Here is a 27,092-nt window from a genome sequence, read left to right as displayed (position 1 = left end):
AAAGAGTAAAGAAGAAAACTGGTCCGATTTTCTTTTCAAAGATAACTTTTGGGCTCTGGATGCAAAGTGTATTAGAGAGTCCTGGCCTGAGCTTCTGAAGGCACCACCGAGGTTCTCCACCCTCTTGTGACTGGGCCATTTTCTGCCACAGCCCGGTATCAGTATCCACATCATCACCACCACCTCCAAAGATATAGCCGCCCAACTCCAGAGGAGGAAAACTGCATACATAAAAAAACAAGTCTAAAATATACTTGATTATGTGGCTCTTCACCATCTCACTAAGAAATGGGAATCCTTCCTTCCAGTTTTAAGAACTTGAGGTGGCCCTACATAGGTCAGATGTGTGGGAAATAGATTGAGAATAAAAATACAATATTAATGCATAAATAATTGAAGTGTCGATTCGTAAGTCCACGTGGCAGGGACCAATATTCAAATCTGCAAAACGTCTGCCAAATCCTAAAGACCTCAGCCTTCCTATCCTGGCACTGTCTGAAGGCCTTCCCTGTTATGACCTGGGCCCTGCTCCCAGCTGGTGATGTCTCCATCATCTCCGTCTGTTTAGAGGAGCAGGAAAGCAAAAGCCAGCGGGGAAGAGAACGCAAAACTGGAGAATGCGGGCATCGATCCCGCTACCTCTCGCATGCTAAGCGAGCGCTCTACCATTTGAGCTAATTCCCCGTCCGGACACGCCGCCACGCCTCTCTTCCCCACTTTGAAATCTGGAGGCCATTCAGAACGTGTCGCGCCACCTGTTTGTAGTCGGTCTTAGCCAATTGTTTGGGGTGCGGGGCCGCAGATCAATGGCGATTCTGTCCCTCGGCGCCACCTACAACCTGTCCTACGCTTCTGGACCCTGTCGGTAAAAGAGCTCAGATTGCAGCTGGAATCCAGGCCGTGGAGTCCTCAGAAACACTTGTCTTAGAAATTGGGCAAGAGTTTAACCCTGGACGTCCATCTGTGGAAACAGGGAATGGAAGGAAATTGCAGGTGCATCCAGGAGGGGAAACTAAGTTTCTCGAGCAAAGAGGCTCGGCTTTGGCCTTCGCAATAGGCCCTGACAATCCCTGCACCCCTACATTTTCCACCAGTTGACTCTGCTGGCTTCAGAAACAGACTCTCCGGAGTCCCCACAGATATCCCTTAAAAAAAAAAAAAAAAAAAAAAAATACCCCTTAAAAAAACTGGCTTAAAAAAAAAAGAAAATCCCCGCCTGTGGATACATGGCCACGAGGGGGCGCGCGTCCCAGTTTATTTCTCCTTTCATTCTGGCTTCTATATTTCTGATTTTGATTAAAGGGTGTAAAAGTTATTTTGCATTTTTCCAAGGTAAACATTAATCGGATGCTAAGATAATTCTGCCTGCAGGCTGAGACCTAGAGTCTTTGCAAAAAGACAAAGGCAGTAGTCACCTCTTTTTCTTCAGGACTTATTGGGTACTAAGTACCAGGTACTGTACTAGGTGCTGCTTACTGTACAGAGCTAGCTCCGAAGAGCAGGATTCGCTGGGCATTGCCAGGAGCCCATCACGTGCAGGAAAGCCATATGAAGGCTTTCAGCCCCATCTACACCTTCGACTTCTTTGCCTAATATTCCATCATTAGAGACTTCCTCTATTTGGTTTAGTGTTATTTTTTAGTCTCAGTGAAATTGAAGCAAGCGATCAAAATTCAAACGGAGGAGAAACATCTCAATTAAGAAAGTGACTCTCCGTCCCTATGCAGAACAGCCCTTTCCAAGATCCTTAAAATGCCCTTCACGTCTGCTCTCCTTTTTTGCTTTTTCTTTGCAATCAGGGCTGATAAAAACGCGGATGAATAGCCCTCTGACTGACGAAAACTTCCACCTTCTTGCCTCCCCACAACTTAGGAAAGAGAGTTCACAACTCGGGTTTTCCGAGTGTGTGTAGAAACCCACCGTTCAGTTCAAAACTTAGCTCCAGGCCAGCCCCACCCTGACTGTCCCCAGCATCTGGATGTGTCTCCCCTATTCTTTCCTGGACAGAATTCACCCTGCTGCAGAAGTCCATTTGGCCTCCGCTCACTTTTTCCTCCCTATTTATTTTCCCTATGATTCTACGAAGGGTGTAGGTGTGGAATTTTAGCGACAGAAAGTAGGCCTGCTCCACAGCTCAGGTCCATGGACGGAACACTGGCATGACTGACCGCACCGGCAGCGACTGGTTTGTCTGGGGGCCTGCAGCCATGAGCTGGGAGTTAGTTTCCAGTCCCACTGTGTTGGGTGTTACATTTCCCAACACTCGGCTTCCACAGAGACCAAATGAAAATCAAGAATATTACTTTAAAACTCACATGGACGTTTTACCAGTTGTTACCAGACTCCACTCTAAACTCTGTTCTGGACTGAATTGCGTTCCCCCCAAATTCACATGTTGAAGCTCTAACCCCCAGGGTGATTGTATTTGGAATAAGGAAGTAACTAAGGTTTCCCAGGTTGTAAGGGCGGGGCCCTGATCCCCTGGGATTGGTGGCTTACAGGGGAGCCCCCAAAGAGCCCATTCTTTCTCTGCCCTGTGAAGGTACAGCCAGGAGACGGGCCATCTGCAAGCCAAGAAGAGAGCTGTCACAGGAACTGAACGGCCTTGGTCATGGGCTTCCAGCCTCCAGAACTGTGAGAAAAAAATAATTTTTGTTGTTTAAGCCACCCCAGGCTGTGGCATTTTGTCACAGCAGCCTGAGCAGACTAAGACAAAAACCCCTTTTTAATCTGCCTTGTGATAAAGGAGATGGGAGTCTGTGAACCACATTGCTGATTTACTGCCAAAAGGGAAGCTAGGAGGAGAATGAAAGGCTGGAGAAGGAGGAAAGGTGGGCTTACTCCTTCCTGTGTCCTTTCCGGGAACTTCCTGTTCCTCTAAGTGTGGCCCCAGCGATGAATCCATCACCATCCTGAAATTTCAGCACTTGTTGGCAACGTTTTCTACTTGGTATTCAAAGCACAGAAAGGACACCTGATAATGTTAAGAGAAACCGTCCACTTCTTAGGACCCTTTTTCTCTAGCTGCTAATCCTCTATTAGGTTAGGAACATTGAAAGGAACGTTACTAGGTTCCGTTTCATTAGCGTCTCATGGAAAGGGACTTAATTACTGAGCTCCCTACCAACTATGAGCTCTCAATGTTTCTAATAGGAGGCACTGGCAATTGCCATTTGAAGAAAAATTTGGATTTTTTTTTTCCAATAATATGGTTTCGTAGAACTTTTATTATAAGAAGCACAGCTATTTTATAGAGAAACCCACTTAATCTTTTCCTTAAATATATTACAAAGGAAAGCCTTTTTGCTCCAGGTAGTTTAGCAAATTCTCTACTTGTGTCTGTTTCTGTAGCAGGTGCAAGGAAACTGATCAATTTCTGTTGAACCTCAATGTTGTCTGATTTTCTTTGGGTAAGGAATATTTATATTTCCACTTAAGAATTTTAAGAATTTTTGTTTCATTTTAATTGCTCTACTATAATTATGCAGTGGGATGTGAACCACCCAGATCATATTTATCCAACTAAGAACATTTACACACACACACACACACACAACACTCCACATTTTTCATCATTAGAGTTAAGAATAGACACGATTTCCCATTGGACTTTCACTGTGGAGTACTGCAATGTACCAAAATGCATGGGACCTTGCTCTGTTCACAACCCAGGGATCTTCTCCAACCTAGTTGTCTGTATTTAGGGCAACCATAACATTTATTGAGCAAACTTTGACACTTTGGAGAGAAGGAGTAGGTAACCAGAGAGGAAGGAAGGAAATCGGTCCATAATAAGAGGGCACTACCTTCAGCTATATTGTTCCTGGGGGAGGAGGACAGGGGACAGCCTTAGGGGTTTTGCTTGAGAGCTACGTAAGTGATATCCTAATGTCTTATATGTATAACCCAATGAATTTCATGTCTTTATAAACCCATGGAACCAGCTGTCCATCCAGATCACACATTCGGGGTCTAGGAAGTCAGCTTAAGGCTGCACTGTGAAAAGTGCACGTGAACATTACCAACACAGAGACCGTCTGGACCGACGTTATTTTAGGAATCCTGAAAGGGTGCCTCCCAGGAGTCCTTCGATAGCTCAGTTGGTAGAGCGGAGGACTGTAGGTGCGATAGTTGGACATCCTTAGGTCGCTGGTTCGAGTCCGGCTCGAAGGACGACAATTTTGGAAATCGTAGACCACTCCAGCGACGCCACAGCAACATTTAGACCCTTACTGAACGCAGGGAATAGTCCCTTTCCGCGCTGTGCAGTTTCAGGTTTTAATTGAGATTCAAACCTGAACGCGCTCTCTTATTTACAAGCACAAAGCGCGTTGGAACAGACTGCCAACGCGGTGGCTCTAGGGAAGGGGGGAAGGGGCTGGGGAAGCCCTTCCCACGAGTCTCCGTTCACCTTTTCGCCTGTGAAACTCACACGCTCGCGAGGGCCGCCCGGCTCCGCGCGCGCGGCCTCGACCCTGGGCTCCCTGCGCGCGGCCGTCCCGGGTTCCAGGTTCAGCGTTTCCCCGCGCGCGGCCCCGGCGCCGGCTCCGCGCCGCGCAACCGCGAGGGCGCGCGAGTGTCTCCGACGTTGGGGTGCGCGCCCGCCGCTGGGGGCCCTGTTAGCCCGGTGATGTCTGAAGAAGCCTTCTGTCGGAGAAATTTCAGACACACCCAGGACACAGCATAACGAACTCCCATCGTACCCACCGCCCAGATACGGCCACCACCGTGGCACCGTCTAACCCCAGAGCCACACCCTGCCCGCAACCTGTGACCTTTGGGCACAAACCCGAGATGTGTTCTCCTTTCTCCCGCTCCTGTGTCTCGCAGAGATCGGTGTGAAGGACGGAAGAGCGGACAGGACCAGCCCAAGCCTCCTGTCCCTTCTGCAAACACACCAGGAGTGGAGGACAATCACCTTTCAGATGAACCGAGTGCGCGGGTGGGAGGCCGCCTGCACCTTGGGGATGTCCCCGCGCTGGGACGCGTGCAGACAAACGAGGAGGTCGAACTTGTACACGCGGGTTCGCTCGTGACCCAAGACACCTGCTCTGCTCCCAGCCGATCGCGGATACTGCTTAATTCGAAGGAGCTGGGCCTGCGGAAGCCCTGTCTGCTGCGCGCCGTCAGGGGGACGAGACCACCCACAGCTTTCCTCTAGCTTTCGGCCGTGAACTTAGACATGGCATGCATGTTTGAGACAGTTGTGTAGCTTCTCGTAGAATATCATGCTCAGCCTGTTTGCTAATAGTTTGGTGTAAAACCCAACATTTCAAAATGATCTCGAATGGTAATTTTCAGGAACAGCAAGGAATTAGGAGGGTTTGAAGATTCCTGCTGTCCTTTTCAGTCTGTCTTTGGGGAAGCCTGTTCCCAGCAACCAAACGGCCGGTAGAAGCTACCAAGTTTTAAGCAGGCTGAATTCTGGAATGTTGTTGCAAGAGAGGAAAGGAGAACAGGGCAGTCCTGTGGCCCACGCGACGCAGGACAGAGCAGGGGAAACGCCTCGTGTCTAACGACTTACATCCTTTTTGCCGGAGTCCCAACTACTGCAGTTTTCAGTCTTGAAAAATTGCCACAGCCTTTTCAAATCCCATCCAAGATCTGGATTCACTCTGATAAATTTGCTCCACTTTTAGCTCAACACATTTAGAAATTCCACAAAGAGCCTGAGCCTACGACGAGCAGCTTTTCCCGAATACTTTCCTGGAATCCGTTTCTTGGAGTGACTGGAAGAAAAACTCACCTCTCTTAAAGTAATACAAAATGACACTAGGCTGGCAGGCAGACTCTCGGCCAACGTCACTGAACTTTTCTTTCACTCAGCGATAGAACACGGACAATTGGAAACCAACCAACCAACGAATCTTTGAACCCTCTTACCATACATATCTCTTGGTGCAGAAGCTCACACATTTCTGTTGGGTGTTTTCCTAGGAGGAGAATGAGCCTTCTGCGTGGATTCAGACTTGCACATTTCCTGTATGTGTCCGCCTGAGTAGGGTAGGTTACACTGCCGTCACAAGCATTCCCCCTCTGCAAATCATGATGGCTCGTAACCGGAAACTCTTCGGCGTCATATAAATCAGTCATGGTTTGCCTAGTGGGCTCCTTGTGGATCCCCAACAACTCAGATCATATTTTGTCAGGGGAAGGGTCAAGAGGGGTGTGGTGGATGGCTCACTGGCTCTCCAACTTCCAGGAGGGACATCTCATTTGTCAAAACAGTTGTGTCACACGGCCACATCTATTTCTAAAGGAGTAAAGAACTCTAATCTTAGATATGGTACAACACAATGTCAGGAGATTTTTGAAAACCAATAGTGTCCATTACAGCTCACCACGCAGCCACCAACGATTCTGCCCACCCTCCTTCCTAAAAGCCAAACACGCTTGGCTTCCCCTGGGGGGAGACAACATAAAAGTCCATGAGAACGTCAGTTTGCTGAAAGTCTAGCATCTCTGAGTGACGCACGCTGGTTCCTTCGCTGGTGAAGGATTTGCATCTGTTTCTACGCGGCTTTTCATAAATGCAACTAGGTCTGTCCAAATGTGACATTTAGGACGACTAAAACTCTTGTATGTGATACAAAACATCAGCTTGAACGCACTGGAGATTTAAAAATAGGATAAACACAAATTTGTGTAATTGCATAATGCGCTGCAAATAGTAAGTACTATGGGTAAAAGAACAAGTAAACAGAGTAAGTTGGGAATCGGTGCTAAGGAGGCCGTGGGCAGCAAGAAACAGACTGCTTAGCAATGGCATCGAGTTGGTGTTGAAGTTTCCGTATGGATGACCAGTTTTCTTTTGTTTTTAATTACTTCTATTGAAATGTAATTTAAACACAGTAAAAGTCAGGGGCTCCTGGGGGGCTCGGTTGGTTAAGCATTTGACTCTTGATTTTGGCTCAGGTCAGGATCTCGTGGTGTGTGAGATCGAGCCGAGCCCTGGTGTCGGAACCTGCTGAAGATTCTCTCTCCCCCCTGCCCCTCTCCCCTGCTTGTGCACTCTCTCTCTCTCTAAAACAAAACAAAACAAAAAAACCCCCACACACATAGTAAAATCCATTCCTTTTAAGTCTTTTTAAGTGTATAGTTCGGTGAGTCTTGAAAATTATATTCAGTCATAGAACTACCACAACCATCATGACATAGAACCTTTTCATCCCTCCAAAAAGTTTCCTTCCGCCTTCAGAAGCACTGATCTGCTTTCCGTCGCAGTACTTTTTGCAAAAGTCTCGAGAGAGACTCGCGTAGTGTGCGGCTGGGAGCCTGGCTTCCTTTACCTAGCAGTGCTGTTGGGATTCACCGGGTGTATATCCATGGTTCATTCCCTCTTACTGGTCAGTAGCCCATGGTAGGGATGTACTACGATTTGTTTCTTCACTCACCAGCTAATGAAAGTTGTTATTGGTTTTCTTGTTAATAACAAAACTGCTTGTTATGGACCGAATAACCACCCCCCCGCCCCGCTCCTATGTTGAAGCCCTGATTTCCAGTACATCAGAATGAGACCGTACTTGGAGACGGACCCTGAAAGACGTTACTGCATTCATTGTGTGCCTTGACCCGATCTGGCTGGCATCTTTATAAGAGGAGGTGATGAGGACACAGAGAGAGTCGCTAGGAGCATGTGAGTACAAAGTAACTACCGTGGAAGGAAGAAACAAGAAGATACCCTTCTGAGGCCAAACAGAGGCCGCAGAAGAAATCAACCCTGCTGACACCTTGATCTTGGGCCTCAGCTTCCAGAGCTGTGAGGAAATAAATTTCTGTTGCTTGAGTCACCCAGCCTGTGGCGCGTTGTCATGGCGGTCCTCACCGACTATTACGTGGCTATAAATATTTCGGATGTAAGTCTTTGTGTGGACGTGCGTTTTCATTTGTTTTCGGTAAATAACATAGGCATGGGACTGCTGGCTCCTATGGGAAGTGTGTATTTAACTTTCAAAGAAACTACCAGCTGTTATCCAAGGGGGCCATACCGTTTTACATTCTCATTGCAGTTCGTTTCTCCACATCTTAGCACAGTCTTTTAAATATTGGCCATTCAGAATCATAACGAACACTGTAACACATTCACATGTCCCACCCACATTTATGGGGAGGGGATTATTCAGATATTCTAAGAGGTGGGTGAAAATCTTGGGGTCGTCTTAGATTTCGGCCTCCTTTGATGAATGTGTGGAGGCATCTCCTGGGGCTTAATCTGCATTTCCCTCCTGGCTAATGACGTGTACCTTTTCAGGTAGTTATAGGTCATCTGCACATCTCCGGTGAAATGTCTGTTGAGATCCTTCCCTTTTTTTAAAAAAATTGAATTGTTTGCCTCCTGATTGAGTTGTGAGAATGCTTTATACTGGATAAAAGTCTTGTATATCAGATGTTTGTTCTGCAAATACTGTCTCCCAGTCTGTGGTTTGACTTTTCATTTTCTCAGTGGTATCTTTTGAAAACAGCTCTCTCTGCCCCTCCCCCACGTTTTCTCTCTGTCTCTTAAAAATAAATACATAAACTTAAAAAAAAAAAGGAGAGAAATGTACTAGACCATATATTCTTAGTTTCTCATGAGAGGGAACAGAATAACTACATTTAATATGAATTATGTGTTGGCAGATTTCTCATAGAAGTCACCGGGTAGGATCTTCTGAAGAAAAATGTATTTTTTCAAGGCTACAGTTACGAAGTGTTTTTAAATAAGAAATACTCTTTTATAGATAAACTTACCAGAAATCTTTTCTAAGGATACATCATCGAGAAATGTCTGTCCAGATGGCTTCCTGTTTTCTCCAACCGTGTTCAACCAGGAAGCCAAATACCATTACAGGTGTTCATTAGCAATGCATGATAGCATCTCCCCCCCCCCCCCCCAATAAATGTCTACATTGCTCTTCTCAAAATTGGGGAGGGGCGTATTTCATTTATTTGGTCCACTCTAATATGAGGCACTCAGTTCCTAGACATACACTCGCATACACGATGCCCCTCGTGGTTTGGGTCTAGCACATTTCCGTCTGTACACTTTCCTTGTCTTTCAACAAGGAGAAATGCAATGTTTCCAAAATGAACTTGGCAGTGTCTCTGCTTTAAGACAGTAGAGCCTTCTTCAACCCAGTTATCTATATTTAGGATAAGTTATCATTTATTGGCCACTATAACAGGCGTTAAGTGGCCGGGACAGCAGGGCTGCAGTAGGGATAAGGGTGATGGGCCTCAGGGAGCAGGATATAGAACATGGATGGTGGTGTTTCCTTTTTTAAAGACCTGAAACAAGCAGTAAAAAGCACAAAACTTAAGTTTTTATGAATATTGATTTTTTAATATACCTCTATGATCGCGACCCCTATCAGTTTTAGAACATTTCCAGCACCCTAGAAAAAAATCCCCACTAGATTTTAAAAATAGAATCCAAACAAAACCATTGGGAGAAACATTAAGGTATTCTAACAAGTCTTACCACCAAGCCTTCAATAGCTCAGTTGGTAGAGCGGAGGACTGTAGGCGTGTGGTTGTGGTCATCCTTAGGTCGCTGGTTCGAATCCGGCTCGAAGGACTTGGCCTTTTTGAAAGGTTTTCGGTGACACTGCACACCTGGTCCCTTAGCGGGTGTAGGAAAACTTGAACAACTACAGTTGGGCGGACAGATGAACTCGTAGGACTGAAAAATGATAAAAACAATAGTAAACGACCCCCACATACGTACACAAAAAGCTGCTTATGTAAGTCGGGGTCTCCAGGAAGGCTGACTTTTCATGGAGTTTGGGAAAGGGTCATGGGGAGGGCGGACAACCGGAAGGACGTCTTGACCCAAAGTTTACAATTCATTTTGGAGGCCCGGTGGTCTTTCTGAACTCTCTGTTATGCTGATATTTAAGCGCATAAACATTTAATTAATGGCAACTTGAAACACACACAAGGTCGAGAAAACAGCATACGTTACCATCGCAGCCATCACATGGGTACAACAGGAAGCATCTATTTCCGCAGATGCCCCCCTTCCCACCCCGGCCTCTTGAAGCAGTGCCGAGATGTGCTCTCACTTCATCCGTAGTTGCTCGGTGCTTCGAGGACGGAAGAATGGCATACGGGACCGAGTCTGTGCCTCTTACCGCCCTCTCCCGCCTCGAAAAAAGGAGCGGCGGGCAAATGATAAAGTTTGCTTTCGTAACATTAATGAAACCGGCGTGTAGGAACTCGAGTTTATTAGATCTTTCGCCCACTCCAGGAAGAGCGTGGCGCTGCGTTCCTGCAGGAATATACTGGGAGGCTCTCTGGCAGGAGCTGTCACCTAGGAAGGTAGCTTGTGGACGGACACCTGCGCCCCCTGCTGCAGTCCTCTGGGTTCCTCGGCGCCCTCGCCTGTTCCAGCGGGATGGGAATTTCCGTCCGGCTGCAGCGAGGGCGGGTCTAAGTTACGCTTAAACTCGCCCCGGGCCCCTTCCGGAAAGCGGGCTGGAGGGTTTGTCCGCATTCCAGGCCGCGCCCCTTTCCGCCCCACTGCAGGTGCGCGTGGAAGGAACAGCGGCTCCAAGAGCACGGCGACGGCGCCCCCTGCTGGGCGCGTCCGCGTGCGACGGGACAGGGCGGAGCCAGGCACCTGCGGGAGAGAGGTCTCAGCAGGAGTGCCAAGACCGCCCGCGGGGCCGTCCGCACAGACAGGTCTCGCGAGACCAGGGTTAAGCGCGCCGCCCGGGGGGCCCCCAGACTCCGGGCCGCGTGTATAGGTGCCAACAGGTGTTTATAATATAAACACGCATCACGTATCAGTACAAATGTATGATAGGCGCCAAGCACGTATTTAACGTTAGGGCAGTAACTGTTACACATGAACATTTGGGGGACATCTTTACGAAATCAAATCTAAAATGAATACTTTAAAGCAAACAAAATACTTGTAAACTACTTGAGGTCACAACTGAAATTTTCCAAATGCAAATCTCACTTCCAAAACCTGTATTTGCGAAGCTACATTTCCAAAACTTAGAAACATTCAACACTCGCAGCTAAATTTGGAAAAATAATTCAAATTTCAAAACTCAAGACAATTTTAAAAACTGCAGTAAACTGTAAAAGGTGGAACAGCCCCCAACCGGAGGCACAGCCGGGTCCCTTGGGTAAAATGCTGTTTTGATCGCTGACACACAGAAACCTCTCCCAACTTCCCAGTTTTCCAGCATTTCCAAGAAGAGCCTGCTTCCCGCCTTTCTACACCTCACCAAGGCGTTCTCTAGGGCGCGTTAACACTTGGGAACCCACCCGCTCGGCTCCTGCCTCTGGGCCTGCTCGACTCCCGGCTCCCACCCGCCAGCTTCGGATCTCGCGGCCGCTTCGGCCCCCACTTCCGCTCTCTCCACCCAATCTGGTTCTTCCATTTATCTTCGCCCGCGTCGGTCCCGCCCCCTCGCCGCCGGCCGGCGTACTCGGTGCGCGGCAGCCGGCGCGGCGCGGCGCTTTACGGCTGTCGTGCTTCTGGTCCCCGCCAGCATGGAGGCCGAGGAGTTGGAGAAGGAGGCTGCGGAGCAGGAGCCCCCGGAAGCGAGAGACCAGGAACCAGAAGCGGAGGAGGAGCAGGAGGAATCCGAAGAGGCGGCTTGCGGCGGCAAGAAGCGGGTAGTGCCGGGTATTGTGTACTTGGGCCACCTTCCGCCCCGCTTTCGGCCTCTGCACGTACGGAACCTCCTCAGCGCCTATGGCGAGGTCGGGCGCGTTTTTTTCCAGCCCGAGGGTAAGAGCGTAGGCCCTGGCTGTGCGGGCAGCAGGGTGGACTCGCCCGCGCGTCGCGTGGCCCGGGCTGTGCGCGTCCGAGGCGCTGTGGGGCACGGGACTCGAGGCCGTCGCCCGGGGAGACGAGTGGTGCGCAAGCCTTTAAGGAGACGGGATTAGGTGTGGGTAGCGCCTTGAGCACAGATGGGTAGTTCTCGGGTGGTGAACTCTGGCTTCTGATGTCGACCCCGCGCAGCCCTCTTTCCTGAACCAGCTTTACCAGTTTACTGAGTGAGTACATCCTGAATAAAAGTCTCAGAGGCTTTTTCACACACTGAACCCATCCCCTTTGTCATCGCGGCCCGGGTCTAGACACTGTGTGGTCAGCTGACCCCAGCTCCCGCGCGGACACTAATCGAATCGGGATTGGGGGCGTGTGAGAGTTGTAAGTAGAATGTTCGGAGCGGATCTGATGCAGGAGTTGACGTTTGAGGAAAGGAGTTAGACGTGGGGAAAGGGTGCACGGGGAATGGATGGAACTTGGAGTCCTTTTCCCGGGCAAAGGCCTGGAGGTGGGATCCTGGCCCGCGGGCGAGTGGGGGGTGAAGTTCCTTGGGAGCCACGTGGGCCCCTTAAACCTCTGCTGTGTCCTCGGCGCGCAGACGGGTTCGTGAGGCGCAAGAAGAAGGCGGCGGCAGCCTCGGCCACGGGAGGGAAAAAGCGGCCCAAGTACAGCAAGGACTACACCGAGGGCTGGGTGGAGTTTCGGGACAAGCGAGTGGCCAAGCGCGTGGCGGCCAGTCTGCACAACACGCCCATGGGAGCCCGACGGCGCAGCCCCTTCCGTTACGACCTGTGGAACCTCAAGGTAAGGGGCGGACTTGTCTGCCTTCCCAGCCCTAGCCGGGGCTGCTCCCTTACCTCCCGTTGGCCCCACTCGCTCTCCTCTCCTCTGCCTTCCTGCCACGCCCTACCCACGTCCTTTCTCGTTTTTGTTGTTGTTGTTGCTGTTCACAGTACCTGCACCGTTTCACGTGGTCCCACCTCAGCGAACATCTTGCCTTTGAGCGCCAGGTACGCAGGCAGCGCCTGAGGGCCGAGGTTGCCCAGGCCAAGCGTGAGACTGACTTCTACCTTCGAAGCGTGGAACGGGGACAGCGCTTCCTTGCTGCTGATGGGGACTCCGCCCGCCCGAATGGCACCTGGGCCTTTGCCCAGCGTCCTACTGAGCAGGAGCTGAGAGCCCGGAAGGCAGCTCGGCCCGGGGGACGTGAACGGGCTCGCCTGGCTAACGTCCAGGACCAGGCTCGCTCCAACCGAGGGCTGCTTGCCAAGATCTTCGGAGCTCCACCACCTTCAGAGAGCGTGGAAGAACCCTCACTAGCCAGGGACTCATGAAGGGCAGAGAGACCCCTTCTATCTCGTAGCCCTGATAATGTCTATTCAGGCAGACATTTTATTATCTTTCTCAGACCAGGAGTCTCTGATGAGTGCTCAGACAGACCTTTTGTGGGCCTCTCCTCCCCGCTCCCACTCCTGTTGCCTGGCAAAGGCCCCTAATTCATACTAGCATGAGTATGACTACTGCACATGCCTGTTTCATTTGATTCTTGGCCGTCTGCCTCCTGCCCAGTGGGAGCCTCTAAAAATCCCACTTTCTGGCCTCAGGAAGAGCCTTTACCTCAAGCTAGAGTGGGAATGTGTAGTCCAGGCAACTTTTTTACCAACTGTAAGTGAAGGGTAGCGGCCACATCCTTTTTATTTAGAAAAGATTAACAGGGATGGGTTAATGGGGTGGGACTGGGTGGGAGCCACCTTCCAAATGTATTTATAGAAAAGAAAAAATATATATATTTGTATACTTTTGTAGTTTATTGGTGCGGGGTGGGGGGGTGCATTTTATAAGTTCTAACTTCTGTCTCCTCATGTCCCATTAATGTCATCTCCTGGTCTCAGAGCCACCTCCCCCTCCCTCTCCACCTTCAGTCTGAACTCTTTTCTGTCTATCAGATTAATTTCTTAGCCCACTTTATCAATGATCTAATTCCACATTTACCAAGTCACTACATGAGGACATAGTGATAGTAGGTAATAACACACGGCCCTTGGCATTAAGAGTTGTAGGCCACTAGAAAGGGACATATTCAAGAAATAATGTCCAGAGGTACTACAGGCATCGTGTAGAAATATATAAGGGCTGGAGGAGGAGCCATGGGAGGGCTTGGTTTATCTGGGAAGGTAAGTAGTGCTTACTATGAAGCTGATCCCTCATCACACTCTTCAGAGAGGGGTCAGTTTTCACCAAGTTTTCCATATCGCTCCTGGAAAGTGAACAGAAATCTGAATGAGCCTGATGTACTCCTGTTGTTGGAAACAAAGCTCCATGGATGGAGCGTTGGGTTCAAACCACTGTAAAGGGAGACAAAGCCTAGGAGCTAGGCACGGTGCCCTTCGGGTGGTCTTCTACGAATCAGGGCTTAGACAAGGGGGAGGGCTCACAAACAACACCAAAGCAGCTTTAGAAGCTGCACAGAATCCATGGCAGCCACTAAGAGAAACGGAAGACTGAAGTGTTCGGAAACCTGGACGCAGCCTCCTGGAAATCGAAACCGGTCCGGGGCGCCTGGCTGCCTTGGTCCATGGAGTGAGCGACTCCCGATCTTGAGTTGCGTGTAGAGATCACTGAAAAAGTCTTAAAAAGCACTAGTCGCCATCCAGTCTGTTAAACTTACAGGAAATAGTAGAGTGACTATAATAATAATGGATTTTGCTTGTGCAATTTAATTCCCTGCCCCCCCCCCCCCCCCCCCACCGCCGCTCCTCAATATAATTACTCGTGTGTTTGGGTGAAGCAGATTCATCCACTTCTTTGGCTCTAAAATGATAAAATCTTAGTCCCGTTACGACTTTTATTCGATAGGTGCGCTTTATGTGGGAGAATAAAAATGACCTCACGGTTCAAAATGATGGCTGTCGGTTGTCACATTTCCCACGTCCCTAACCCTCTCATCCCCGTCTGATAAAAACATCTGTGTAACATTACACCCTCAGTCTTGGGAACTTGATACCCCTGTTTGTGTTCATTTCTCATGAGTTTGTTTCCTGTGGGTCGCTTCCTCAGGTCATGATGTCTTCCCAAGTGAGCGAGATAAATGCCGTGTCAGAATCTGACAAGCTGTCATATTCACTTATTCAGGATTCCCAGTGCCACTGTCACCTTTGGTAGATAAAGAGAATATCAAGAGTGAGAAATCTCTTCCCCTTAGGTTGCTAACAATTTAGGAAGTAAAACATGGGGCTTCGGAATTTTTTGAATGAGATAAACTTCTCAGGCTGGGTGGCGTCGGGTGTCAGTATATTCAAGGTCAGCATCCAAGGCTCCGGTTCAGTAGTTCGCACAAAGAGCTTACCCGCAGCCTGGAAAACTTCGTAAATCACAGGCTGAGCGAGAAATGAAGATAAGAATGGGTGGAAGACCATGAGTTTCTGGGGAACCGGCAGCTTGATTCCCTGCAGACCAAGCCCTTTGAGGGCAGGAAAATACCTTCTTTTACACTTAAAACTTTATTTTCTGAATGTTGCCACGAGTAACCCTGACATGGGTCAATTTTAGTTGTACAAATGCAGCAATTGGGTACGTTCCCAGAAGTGGATTTGCAGAGTAATTTTGGTAGATCTTGTCAAAATGCCTTTTATGGAAAGTGTCAGGGACCCTCTGGGGGATTATAAGCGAGGAAAGTCAGACGATTTCGATGGAAGCCTGCACTCTGCCTCCGCGGCCCATTCCCGACGTCCAGAGCCCGAGGACCTGACTCGGGGACAGCCTGGGCCAGCTGGGTGTGGACGGCCGGGGTTCACGCCGCCGGATGGACCAACGCAGCTGAGGGAGAAGGAATCTGGAAACAAATTCAGTAGAATTAGGGACAAAATGACGGGATCGCGCCCACGTCTGGCTGCATCCTGAAGGCTTTCAAGCAAATAATCCGGGAACACGGGAACACTCCCTCTGTCGCAAGACGCCCTGGGGAGCTACGTTAGCTCGGTTTTCATTTTATTTGTGAGAATGTTCACAAGCGGATTTTGTCCGACAAAATGTCCGAAAACCGGAGTCCTTAAAGGGAAAGGGCCGTCCCTGGGTGGGCTCGAACCACCAACCTTTCGGTTAACAGCCGAACGCGCTAACCGATTGCGCCACAGAGACGGGGACGCGAGGAGCTCGCTTGTCCAACGTGATCATGTCATTTCCCCAGTCCAGACCGTGGGATATACTCACGAAGCGAACCTTTTGCCGGGCATGTATATTGAAGAAATCTTCCCTCGTTTCCTGGTTTCTGTTGTTCCTATGTTTTGAAAACAAATTTTGACAATACAGATATTATTCTTAGAGAGGAACCTCAGAGTGTTGACTGGGTGGGGAGCTGGGCGCGGGACTGCTGCTTACCCCGAGAAAGTGTGATTATAATAAAATAATTAATAATAATAATAACAATAGTAGTGAAGGACATCTGGACCGAATTTCTTTTCAGGTCGATAAGAGAGCTTTTGCTAACACTCCGGTTGATAGGGAAGCCCCTGGAAGGGTTCTGTACAGGTGAAGATACCTTCAATGGGAAAGATTCCAGTAAGAGAAACGCAGAGAGGAAAACCATTTAGGGGACAGTCTGAAGGCGCATCAGTGGATCCTTCAATGATCAGGTAAAAGTGTACTTGCCCGGAAATAGGATATTCTCACGTACCAAAGCAGCAGCGCAGAGATCTCTTGCTAACTGCAAAGAGAAAAGTCTTTACAAAATGACCTCTGTCTCCACTTACACCAGGGATCAAATTGAGCATCAGTAACAATGGGGCGGATTAACACCGGCACTTCCTGGTGAGTCACACGGGCACGCCCACATGACATTCTGGCCAAAAAGGATTAACTTGGATGTCATTTGATAACTTCCGGCCTCCTTGCTCCATTTAGCTATTGCTGTGGGACAAGATGCTGAAAAACATGAGTGACTGTTTCAATCATGGCTCTTCCAGAGAAGCAGAACATATGTAATATCTCTTCTCTCTCTCATCTCTCTATCTCAGTTCCTTTCTCTAGAGATCTCCCCCTCTTCTAGATCCATCTACCAGTCCTCAGTCAATCCATCGTCTGTCTATCTCATCCCTTACCTATTGATGGGCTGATGTGTATAGAGCTGGCCGGCAAGCTGGGACTCAGGCAGGATTTCTGTGTCACAGTCTTGAGACAGAATTTCTTCAGGGAAAAAAAAAAAAAAAAAGGAACGAAACATGAAGAATTTAAAATGCCGGTTGAGTAAAATAAGATCTCGGAGATTCCAAAGTCAAAACATCCACTTAAGGGTCCTCAGCACAGACTTGAGTATTTTGGGATACAGCGTAGATGGAAAGGTCTGGAAGGCTGGAACGTAGTGCGAAATAGGCAGCAATGTGTCCGTGGAAAGAGCCCCAGCTGGGAAAACGCGATCAGAAAAATTAAGGTGTGATGTAATTTTCTTTGCTTGGAGAGTAATAATAAGTAGCCAAAGCGTGATACAAAGTGCGACAAACGGGAGGAATTGTGTGCAGAGGGGGATGGGGGATGTGAGAACTCTATTTCTTGTGGGTTTTTTCCCTGTTTTCTGATTATTCTTTTTTGATTAAACAAACTTTTTAAATGTTTATTTATTTTTGAGAGACAGAGACAGAAGAACATGAATGGGCAGGGGCAGAGAAAGGGAGGCACGGAGTCCGAAGCAGGCTCCAGGCGGTGAGAGCCTGACGCAGGCCTCGAACTCACAAACCTGTGAGATCATGACCTGAGCTGAAGTCAGACGCTTAACTGACTGAACCACCCAGGTGCCCCAGTGATGATTTTTTCTGCAAATCTAAAACTGCTTTAAATAATAGTCTATTAAGTTAAATCAGTCAATCAGTCAATCAATCATGTGAAAAAGGAGGGGTGTTACTGACCAGACTCAAAACACGATCAAAGGGAAGTTTCTCGAGCACTGTTACCTGTACCTGTATTCAAATTAGGATCCCGGAAATGGACCTTTGGTCTTACGGTGAGGACACAGTGATCACACCTGGAATTCTCCCAAAATGCCCTTTGCTCTGCAAAGTATAACTCAAGGTGACAGTAGCCTTAGTCTATCTTTTCATTCAGTGACGCATCTTTAATATCTCCCTCTTGCTTTATTGGGTCATAGCAATCAATCCGCTAAGTTCCATAGAGGGACGTAATAAGATAAAACAAATCATGTTTGCTGTTCTATTATTCCCCATAGAATTCACTTCGGAGTTAATACATTTCGTAGACTGTTCAGTTCGGGAGACTTGTTTCAGAATGTACCGGAATGTACCTCTCTGGAGAGGTAGGCAGAGGGGTGGAGGGGCGGAGGGGGTGCTGAGGCAATGCTGTAAACTTTGGTTAAATTAAAAGTGAAGAAATCACAGAGTGCTAAGGAGAATATATTTTGGGGACCAACTGATTGAATTCCACTCATCTTACTGAAGAAGAAGATGGGGACCCAACAGGCTACATGTGTTACCCACCGGCATGTGGCTTATAAGCAGAAGAGCAAAGGTTAACCACCCGACTTCCTGATTCTCTTTCAGGGTTCTTTTTACAACACACCAGGCTTCACAGACTTGTTCCCCGAAACCAGGCCGTGTGAACGTTGCGACCGTTTGTTATGGTGTTTACCCCACCCTCCTATCACAATGCAAACTTCACAAATGCACGTTCTCTTCACTGATATTTGCGCATTGTCTACAATCATGTCCAGCCTCAGCAACCATTTGTTACATAAAGAAAAAGTTCTTCCACGGTGGTCGGGCCGCATTCAACCTACTCACAGCCCCGCGCGTTCAGGCAAACCCCGAATAAGACGCCTTCTGGCCAAGCCACCGCCAGGTTGCGTCATTTCCGGTGGTTGTCCTACTCCCAGATTTGAATGTTCTTGGAAAGAAATGATCATACTTCATACACAGCAAGTGCTTAACAAATGTCACCTCCTTTCCACCTCTCTTCCCTCTAGGGAGGCTTCTTTCCCTGCGGGTGTTTCATTTCCTCCAGCTAATACTTGAAATCTTTCGAGTACCTACTAGGATAGTGGGTGTCCCGGTGGGGAAATTTCCACAGGAACACATCACAAACGATGTATACGAAAACTGCACACTTCCAGCAGAGAGGCTCTGGCCCTCAGGTGGGAAGTCCCATCAGAGATTCTGTCGCTGAGCGATGGGGCTTCCAGAACTGGTTTTCCTAACAAGGGGTCCGGCTGGGTGATGCCTCCCTCCTCTGAATTCCGCCTGGACAAAGTCTGTGTCACAATGAAGTTCTTGGCTGATCTCTTATTTTAAAAGCATTTTGCGTGTAAGTTTTATTTCCCCCGTAAAAGGAAACCGTATAAAATCTTGAACGTTGAGGATACCTAAGAGAGAAAAAGATGAGAAGAACTTGAGGGACACAGCACCAGAGAATCCTCTCCGGACGTTTACCGACATACGAGGCCATCTTTTTAAGAAAGGACGATTTAGGGGCGCCCGGCTGGCTCCACCGATAGAGCATGTGACTCCTGGGGTTGTGAGTTCGAGCCCCACGTGGGTGCAGAGATTACTTAAAAGTAAAATCTTTAAAAAGAAAAAAAAAAAAAAAAGGAGACCAGTTGGCAGCTAAATTTCGTAGGCGAAACATAAGAGCTTCACTGCATCAAGGCCCTCAAAGCTATACGAAGAACTATTTTGAAATACGTGGATTCAAGGGTGAAAACAACGCAACTTTCCATCAGCAGATGAGTGGATGAGCAAAATGTGGTGTACTCATACAACAGACGATTATTCATCCTTAAAAAAGAATGAAATTCTGATACATGCTGCACAGAGATGCACCGGGAAAACATTATGCTAAGTGAAATAAGCTAGACACAAAAGGACAAATATCGTATGATTCCACTCATAGGAGGTACCTAGACTAGGCAAACTCATGGGGGCGGAAAGTACGAGAGAGGTTACCAGGGGCTCGAGGAAGAGAGAATGAGAAGTTACTTTCTAATGGGAACAGAGTTTCTGTTTGGGAGGATGAAAAAGTTCTAGAAATTGACAGTGTGATGGCTACACAACATTGGGAATATACTTACCTTTTTTTACCTTTTTAATTTTGTTTTGATGTTTATTTATGTTTTGAGAGAGAGAGAGAGAGTGCATGTGGGATAGGGGCAGGATAGGGACAGAGGGAGAGGGAGACAGAATCCGAAACAGGCTCCAGGCTCCAAGTTGTCAGCACAGAGCCCGACGCGGGGCTAGAACTCACCAACTGCGAGATCATGACCTGAGCCAAAGTCAGACGCTCAACCGAGGGAGCCACCCAGGCACCCCATGGGAATGTACTTCATTTGTAAACGTACAAACGGTTAAAGTGGTCAATTTTATGTTATATTTTATGAAATTTCTTTAAAAAACATGGATTTTGCATTTTCAATTTCAAAAATATGTTCACTATTACATATTTGGGAAATAGACCTATAAACCAACAGAAATAATCACTGTAACCATTTTAATGAGCATATTCCCAATGTTTTTCCTACACATGTCTATATATATTAAAGTGGAGTCATTCAGTACATATCACTGTATAACCTGCCTTTTAGTTTTTGCAATGTATCATGCATATCCCTTAGTGTTAGACATATACATTTTACGACTCATTTTGACAAGCACCCTTGTATGTGTATTTTTTTTTTAATTTTTTAATGTTTTTATTTATTTTTGAGACAGAGAGAGACAGAGTATGAGCAGGGGAGGGGCAGAGAGAGAGGGAGACACAGAATCTGAAGCAAGCTCCAGGCTCTGAGCTGTCAGCACAGAGCCCCACGTGGGGCTCGAACTCACAGACTGTGAGATCATGACCTGAGCCGAAATCGGACACTTAACCGACTGAGCCACCCAGGTGCCCCCTTGTATGTGTATTTTGTCACACTTTTAATTGCTTCCTAATGGTATATTCCTTAAAATAACTTCAGATCAAATCCAAGAGGATTTGAGAGTGTTGAGAAAACTAAGGGAGAAATCCCTTGGAAAACAAAGGTAGGTATAACTCTAGAACAGACAGAAGAAAAAGATGAACGACTAAAAAAAGACATTGGGTTTTAAGTACCATGATCTACCATGTAAACAGTCCCAGTGGTTTATGGTACAGCTATGCTCTAAGAGTTGCCCAACTCCAGTTAAATAGTTGTATTCTTAATGTTCTGTTCAACCTGTTTTTTCCGAATTTTAACATTTAAATAATGAGATGATATATCATGCATAAAAATTAGGAGGTGAAAATGTCCTCTATTTTTAACATTCATAAAAATACTATTCTCAATATCCTCCTAGAATTTTTCTATGCATTTAGAAACATACCACTTTTTACAATAATGTACATCCTACTTTGATAGTCTTTACACAAATATATTTTGGGCATTTCATCAAATGGAGTCACCGCAGTTGATTTAAATAGTTTATTTAACTTAGCATTTAAATCGTTTCCAATTTTTTGCTATATCACAAGCTGGCTACAATAAATATCCATGTAGATATAGACACATAGATTTTTGTTATCAGTATATTTATAGAACATCCTTTAAGTGTAATTGCTGGGTTAAAGAATATATACATTAAATGTGAAAGCTACTATTCTCCTACTTTCAAACCATTTCAGGTGTAAAGTTTGTTTCTCCAATAAGACTGTATATACATATATAAACATAAACTATTTGTACTCATACTAGTAATGTACAAGAGTGGTTTAGTCTATTTATAGACTGGGCGGCTTCTAAACTGCAAAAATTTATTTGTTACAATCTGGAGTCTGGAAGTCCAGGACGGGGATGCCAAAATGGTAGAGTTCTGGTGAAGGCCTTCTTCCCGATTCTGTTCAAGATGGCGGTCTTCTTGCTGGGCGCTCACATGGCCGAAGGGGCAAGAAGGCTCTCTAGGGTCTCTTCCATAAGGGCACTGACGCTATTCATGATGGTTTCACCCTCATGACCTAATCACCTCCCAAAGGCCCCACTGCCAAACGCCATGAAGCCGTAAGAATTTGGGGGAGACACGAACATTCAATCTATAAAGGTTTCTGTTTTTCCAAACTGCCACCAATACGGCTATTACTGTTTTAATCTTTGCTAATACGAAACATTACCAAGAGTTGGAAAGTTCAAGAATAATCAAAGTCTTTTACATTACTTTGAATATTAAGTGACTCTTTTTTCTTTAATATGATTTATTGCCAAATTGGCTAACATACAGTGTGTAAAATGTGCTCTTGGTTTTGGGGGTAGATTCCTGTGGTTCATCGCTTCCATACAACACCCAGTGCTCCTTCCAATAAGTGCCCTCCTCAACGCCCATCACCCATTTCGCCCTCTCCCCCACCTCCCCATCCACCCTCAGTATGTTCTTTGTATTTAAGAGTCTCTTACAGTTTGCCTCCCTCTCTGTTTGAAACTATTTTTTCCCCTTCGCTTCCCTCATGGTCTTCTGTTAAGTTTCTCAAGTTCCACATGAGTGAAAATATATGGTATCTGTCTTTCTCTGATTTATTTCACTTATCATAATACCCTCCAGTTCCATCTGCGTTGCTGCAAATGGCATGATTTTATTCTTTCTTATTGCCAAGTAGTATTCCATTGTATATATAAACCACATCTTCTTTATCCATTCATCAGTTGATGGACATTTAGGCTCTTTCCATAATTTGGCTATTGTTGATAGTGCTGCTATAAATTGGGGTACATGTGCCCCTACGAGTCAGCACTCCTGTATCCTTTGGATAAATTCCTAGCAGGGCTATTGGTGAGTTGTAGGGTAGTTCTAGTTTTAATTTTTTGAGGAACCTCCACCCCGTTTTCCAGAGCGACTGCACCAGTTTGCATTCCCACCAACAGTGCAAGAGGGTTCCCGTTTCTCCACATCCTCACCAGCAGCTGCAGTTTCCTGAATTGTTCATTTTAGCCACTCTGACCGGTGTGAAGCGGTATCCAAATGTGGTTTTGCTTTGTATTTCCCTGATGATGAGTGACGTTGAGCATCTTTTCATGTGTCTGTTGGCCATCTGGATGTCATTGGAAAAGTGTCTACTCATGAATGTGACTCTCTTTTCAAGTGTATATTGACTTTATTCCCTCAGTAACTCCCTGTTCACATCTTTTCCTATTTTTAGTTATTGATTTGTAGAAGCTCTTTTATAGCATGAATAGGAACACTGGCCCGTGACATATGGTGAGTAGACTTCCTCATCTGGTCTATGGGGCAATTAAGTAACGTTAAGTTTTTAGTTTTTATACTGTCAAGTCTGATAACTCTTTCATAATTTCTGACACTGATATTATGTGAAGAAAGGCCTTCACAACAAAGGATTATTATTTTTTAAATTATCCTAAACTTTATTTTGGCACAACCATGATGTTATGTTTTACATTAAGAAAATAGTACATTTTTTCTAATGAAACCCCTCCAGACCGTTTTTTAGATTGGGTGTGGTGGGAATTTAATGCCTTTTCCCCAACCCTTAATGTGTTAAGCACATTTCAAATGAATGATCCTTTTCTCCATGACTTAAATACCAATTTAAAGATAAACTACTTCGGGGGCGCCTGGGTGGCCCAGTCGGTTAAGCTTCTGACTCTTGACCTCAGCTCAGGTCTTGATCTCAGGGTCGGGAATTCAAGCCCCAGTGGGGTCTGTGCTGGGCGAGGAGCCTACTTAAAAAAAAAAAAAAAAAAAAAAAAAAAAAAAAAATTCCTTGCTATATAAATCACTGATCAGTTGTTTGGAATTTTTATTCCACAGCCTTTGGAGGAAGAACCACCCTTGATCTCTTCTAAGTATGGCAGTGGAACCTTCCACGTAGAGAGAGCAGCGGGTTAGGAAACCTGTATGGAGCGGCCCTAGCTGCTGCTTTACTCACATAGGCCTCTTTCAAGATTCATTTTTGTTGCTCTGGGATTTTGCCTCTTTATGTCTTCTCTTTGGTTCCTACAGAAGCTGGACGTTCCTACCTGAAGAGGCCAGCTCCCTTCCGCTTGATTTTTAACTCTGAGGCTTACTGCACACCCCCCTCCCCCACGAGGGAGGCAAACAGCAGGTCAAAAGAAGGGACCCACACCAGCACCCCTCACACAACAGTCCTGCTGCGGCCAGCCTCTGACGACCACAGACATTCAAAGCAGCTCCAGTATGAGCATCGAGTTCCATACAAATGGATATAAAACGGAACGTGACAGAATCCAGCAGAGAAGGGACCTGGTCTAGTTCTGACTCCATCATACGGACCTTTAGTCCAGGCTTAGTTTCCTCACCATCTGCAGACTGGGGAAATCACTGCTATCCTCCGAGTTCCTGGGAACTCTGTATGAGACAATATATCAAAAAACAGCTCTAGAAGATGTAATTTACCATACAAATAGAAGGAATCACCGTAAAATACTAACAGTAGGCTTTCAAAGCTTGGGATGGCCTTAAATACTACACGGTGATACTGTTCAAAAGAAATATCATGTGAGCCTCATATGCAATTTAAAATTTTTTAGTAGCCATATGAAAGGAAAACGAAAAAAGAGACAAGTGTAATTTGAGTGATATACCTTATTTAACACAATATATCCAAAATACCATTTAACATGAAATTGATATGTTATTAAGGAGATAATTTACATTCTCTTTTTGGCACGAACCCTTCCAAATCTAGTGTGTATCATATAAGTGTAGCATATCTCAATTTAGACTAAAATTCTATGTGCTCAATAGCTACATGTGGCTAGCTACCTAAATAGTGCAAATATATGGTGTAAATATTTTAGAGAGTGGAAGACTCAGGTTCAGAGGTGTTAAGGGACTTTCTTCAAGGCCATCTGGTTTTATTATGGAAGAGTTTGGCTTAGAATTCCAATCTTTTAACCGACCTGTACTTTATTTTTGCACTCAGGGTGGTAGGGATCTGATTTTTTCTCCTAAGCTTTTATCTGACTAACACCATTTACTGAGTGACTCATCCTTTCTGCACTAATCCAAAATGACACTTTTTAAGTACAGTAAATTCCTATATAATGCAGATCTGTTTCTGCACTTTGCGTTTTGCTTTATCTACTGTCTTTGGAGAAAAAGGAACTCTTGATCTCTTCCGTGCGTGTAGTGAACACCTTCCAGTGGTTTTCCATTTAATTTACACTGTTAACACCGACAAAACAATGCACAAGATTTTAAACATATCATATATACACACAGAACTCAGCGGAAGCACACGACACATTTTATACATGTGGTTCTCATCGCAGAGCTGCGGCCAGGCCAGCCCGGGAGACCCTCCCCATTCACAGGGACACAGGTTCAGACACAAACACACACAGGAACTCAGGCACACATAACTCGGCCCCACACACAGACACAGGGAGTAGGCGTGGAGGGGCCGCAGTAAGGGGAGCGTGAAAGGAGGACGGAGAAATGCGAACCACAAGCCCTAGATGGCAGGGGCAACACGAAGCCTCCTCACCCGCCACAGAATCGCTGGGGGGCGGGGAGGAATCAGCTCATCCCCTCGTGGATGCTCGGTGGCAGGGGCGTGGCCAGAGGGCTGGGGGCGTGGCCAGAAGGCGTGGGGGGCGTGAGGGCGCGGGGAGAGGAAAACAGACGTCCGGAAGGAAGCCGGGGTGAGAATCCATGCCTTCCCCCGTTGCTAGAGACGAGAAAAGAGGCAGGCAGATGAATTGCAGTACTGGAGAGCACATCTTGCACTTCGGCTGAAAGATCGGCGATCTTTGGGAAAGCAGCTAAGTAGAAAATTGAGAGAAGGCAGATTGTAGCATGATAGGAAATGAACACTTGGAAATGGAAGCAGTATAGACTTTAAGCTGGTAAATTCTGGAAGGGGAAAAAGAAAGAAAAAAAAACACCAGCCGATTAAAGGCAACCCAAACCTTTTCTTCTTTTTTAAACCGGGTACAAAAGGGCATCTGCACATATTTGAACACATGAGGGAAAATCTCCATGAAGGAAATGAATTTTAAAAACCTACAGAAAAGACAAATGAAGTAGGTTCCAGAGGCGGTGGCAGCATGGGCTGGGCAGGTTAAAGGAGTCAGCACATTTATTCCTCTGGGAGAAGAAAGGCGGGACAGATAAAAAGATTTGGGTTGAAGCGGTCAGGAGGGCCCTGACTGCCAGATTTTGTTTTTCCGTGTAGGTGATCCGATGGGGGCGCCGAGGAGGGCAGAGGCCAGCGGCGACTGTTCCAAACTCCGTCAGTCCCCCGCTCGGCGAGAAACACAGGGTTTGAACCGCCCACTGGCGAACCCTCAGGCCTTGCCGCCCCCGAACCGACCACGAGCAGCTCCAACGTCCTCCGCCCGCACGTCGGGGCTCCCCGTTTAGAACAGGGGCTGGATTCAACCAGGAAGGTCCACTTAGGATTTCGTACAAAGGCTCCTCCTCGTTCTCAGATATGTTAAGGCAACCTTCTGAGCCAGGAGTTAAGGTACGCGAGGGCTGCGGAGATTTCTCAAAATGGGCACGGAACATAATAAACAGGAGCTACCCCACGGGTCCTCTCCTTTCCTCGCTAGACCTTAACCGCCAGTTACTTGACCTTAGCAGGTGCAGCCCCTCCGTGTCAAGGTTCCCCTGCCGGGCAGGACGGAAGGACGGCCCGGCAAGGGTCAACCGCTTTCAGCTTGCCCCACTGCTTCTAGAGTCCAACTGGGAGGCGAGGCCAAAGCTGTCGCCTGGGGCATGAAACGAGCAAGCTTCTACTGCGTGACAAGCTGTTTTTTCCCTCAAGGAGAAAGAACCATTTTCGACAAACACTTACGGCCTCTGTGGGCGCTGGGACGCACCTTCGCTCTTCCACTTCCAGAGACATCACTTCTGTCCCCGTCACTTGCAAGGGAAATGGCTGCTTCCCCAGGCTCGGCTCAGCACTGCCCACCTGAATGTCGGGCCGGGGACAGAGCAGCAGGAGGGCTGCAGGCCTCGTTGGGGCACACCTCTCTACCCGCAAGCCAGAAGGAAGACAAGCCGAAGCTGGGCCATTTTCCCTTCCCCTTTTCGTCCGCTGGCTGTCATACCTCCCTCTTCTTTCCTCACAATGAAAAAGCCACTTAAAACCCTGAAACCTATTCCATTAGGGGAGCAAACAGATACAAACGGAGGCACACGTGACAACGGGGGGAAACTCGGAGCCACCCCGCCGACACCACTCCGCCAAGGGGAGAGGTAGAACGGCGCCCCAGGGCGGATTCTAAATTCAAACTTCAAATTCAAAATTTGTCTTGATTTTGAGGTTGCAGGTTACTCACATAAACAGATGTTTTGCTGTTACTGAATTTTAGCCCCAAATATGGTCAGTTTCAGCG

General features: G+C 47.1%; 1 protein-coding gene, 1 long non-coding RNA gene and 4 other non-coding genes across 7 annotated transcripts; 3 read left to right on the top strand and 3 right to left on the bottom strand.

Annotated features, from left to right (window-relative positions):
- Nucleotides 1-611: 611 nt before the first annotated feature.
- On the bottom strand, nucleotides 612-684 carry TRNAA-AGC. The gene has a single exon. It is a non-coding gene; the product is annotated as a tRNA-Ala (tRNA).
- Nucleotides 685-4,085: 3,401 nt separating this feature from the next.
- On the top strand, nucleotides 4,086-4,173 carry TRNAY-GUA. The gene is given in 2 exon segments: nucleotides 4,086-4,122; nucleotides 4,138-4,173. It is a non-coding gene; the product is annotated as a tRNA-Tyr (tRNA).
- A 1,617-nt stretch (nucleotides 4,174-5,790) lies between these two features.
- LOC123609525 lies at nucleotides 5,791-10,617 on the bottom strand. 2 transcript variants are annotated; one of them, XR_006717797.1, is made up of 3 exons: nucleotides 9,944-10,617; nucleotides 9,461-9,661; nucleotides 5,791-7,023 (listed from the first exon to the last, which is right to left on the bottom strand). It is a non-coding gene; the product is annotated as an uncharacterized LOC123609525 (long non-coding RNA). The 2 variants fall into 2 exon arrangements; XR_006717796.1 differs by having other exon boundaries at nucleotides 5,791-6,610; nucleotides 9,944-10,613.
- Nucleotides 9,468-9,556, top strand: TRNAY-GUA. The gene is given in 2 exon segments: nucleotides 9,468-9,504; nucleotides 9,521-9,556. It is a non-coding gene; the product is annotated as a tRNA-Tyr (tRNA).
- Nucleotides 10,618-11,401: 784 nt separating the features above from the next.
- ABT1 (activator of basal transcription 1) lies at nucleotides 11,402-14,673 on the top strand. Its single transcript, XM_045500524.1, has 3 exons — nucleotides 11,402-11,728; nucleotides 12,369-12,574; nucleotides 12,724-14,673. Exons 1-3 carry the CDS (start codon nucleotides 11,488-11,490, stop codon nucleotides 13,102-13,104), a joined length of 828 nt encoding a protein of 275 aa, XP_045356480.1. The 5' UTR covers nucleotides 11,402-11,487; the 3' UTR covers nucleotides 13,105-14,673.
- A 1,160-nt stretch (nucleotides 14,674-15,833) lies between these two features.
- Nucleotides 15,834-15,907, bottom strand: TRNAN-GUU. Its single transcript has one exon. It is a non-coding gene; the product is annotated as a tRNA-Asn (tRNA).
- Between the last annotated feature and the right edge of the window lie 11,185 nt (nucleotides 15,908-27,092).

This window comes from Leopardus geoffroyi, chromosome B2 (genome assembly GCF_018350155.1).
Source record: "Leopardus geoffroyi isolate Oge1 chromosome B2, O.geoffroyi_Oge1_pat1.0, whole genome shotgun sequence".
Lineage (NCBI taxonomy): Eukaryota > Metazoa > Chordata > Mammalia > Carnivora > Felidae > Leopardus > Leopardus geoffroyi.
The sequence above is the reverse complement of the archived record's forward strand: the minus strand, read 5'-3'. Positions and strand labels throughout refer to the sequence as shown.

Excerpts from the sequence above, each read along its gene's own strand:
- ABT1 (XM_045500524.1), top strand. The coding sequence starts at position 11,488 with ATGGAGGCCGAGGAGTTGGAGAAGGAGGCTGCGGAGCAGGAGCCCCCG. Across the intron at positions 11,729-12,368 it reads CGTTTTTTTCCAGCCCGAGG|ACGGGTTCGTGAGGCGCAAG; the intron begins GTAAGAGCGTAG and ends CTCGGCGCGCAG. Across the intron at positions 12,575-12,723 it reads ACGACCTGTGGAACCTCAAG|TACCTGCACCGTTTCACGTG; the intron begins GTAAGGGGCGGA and ends TGCTGTTCACAG.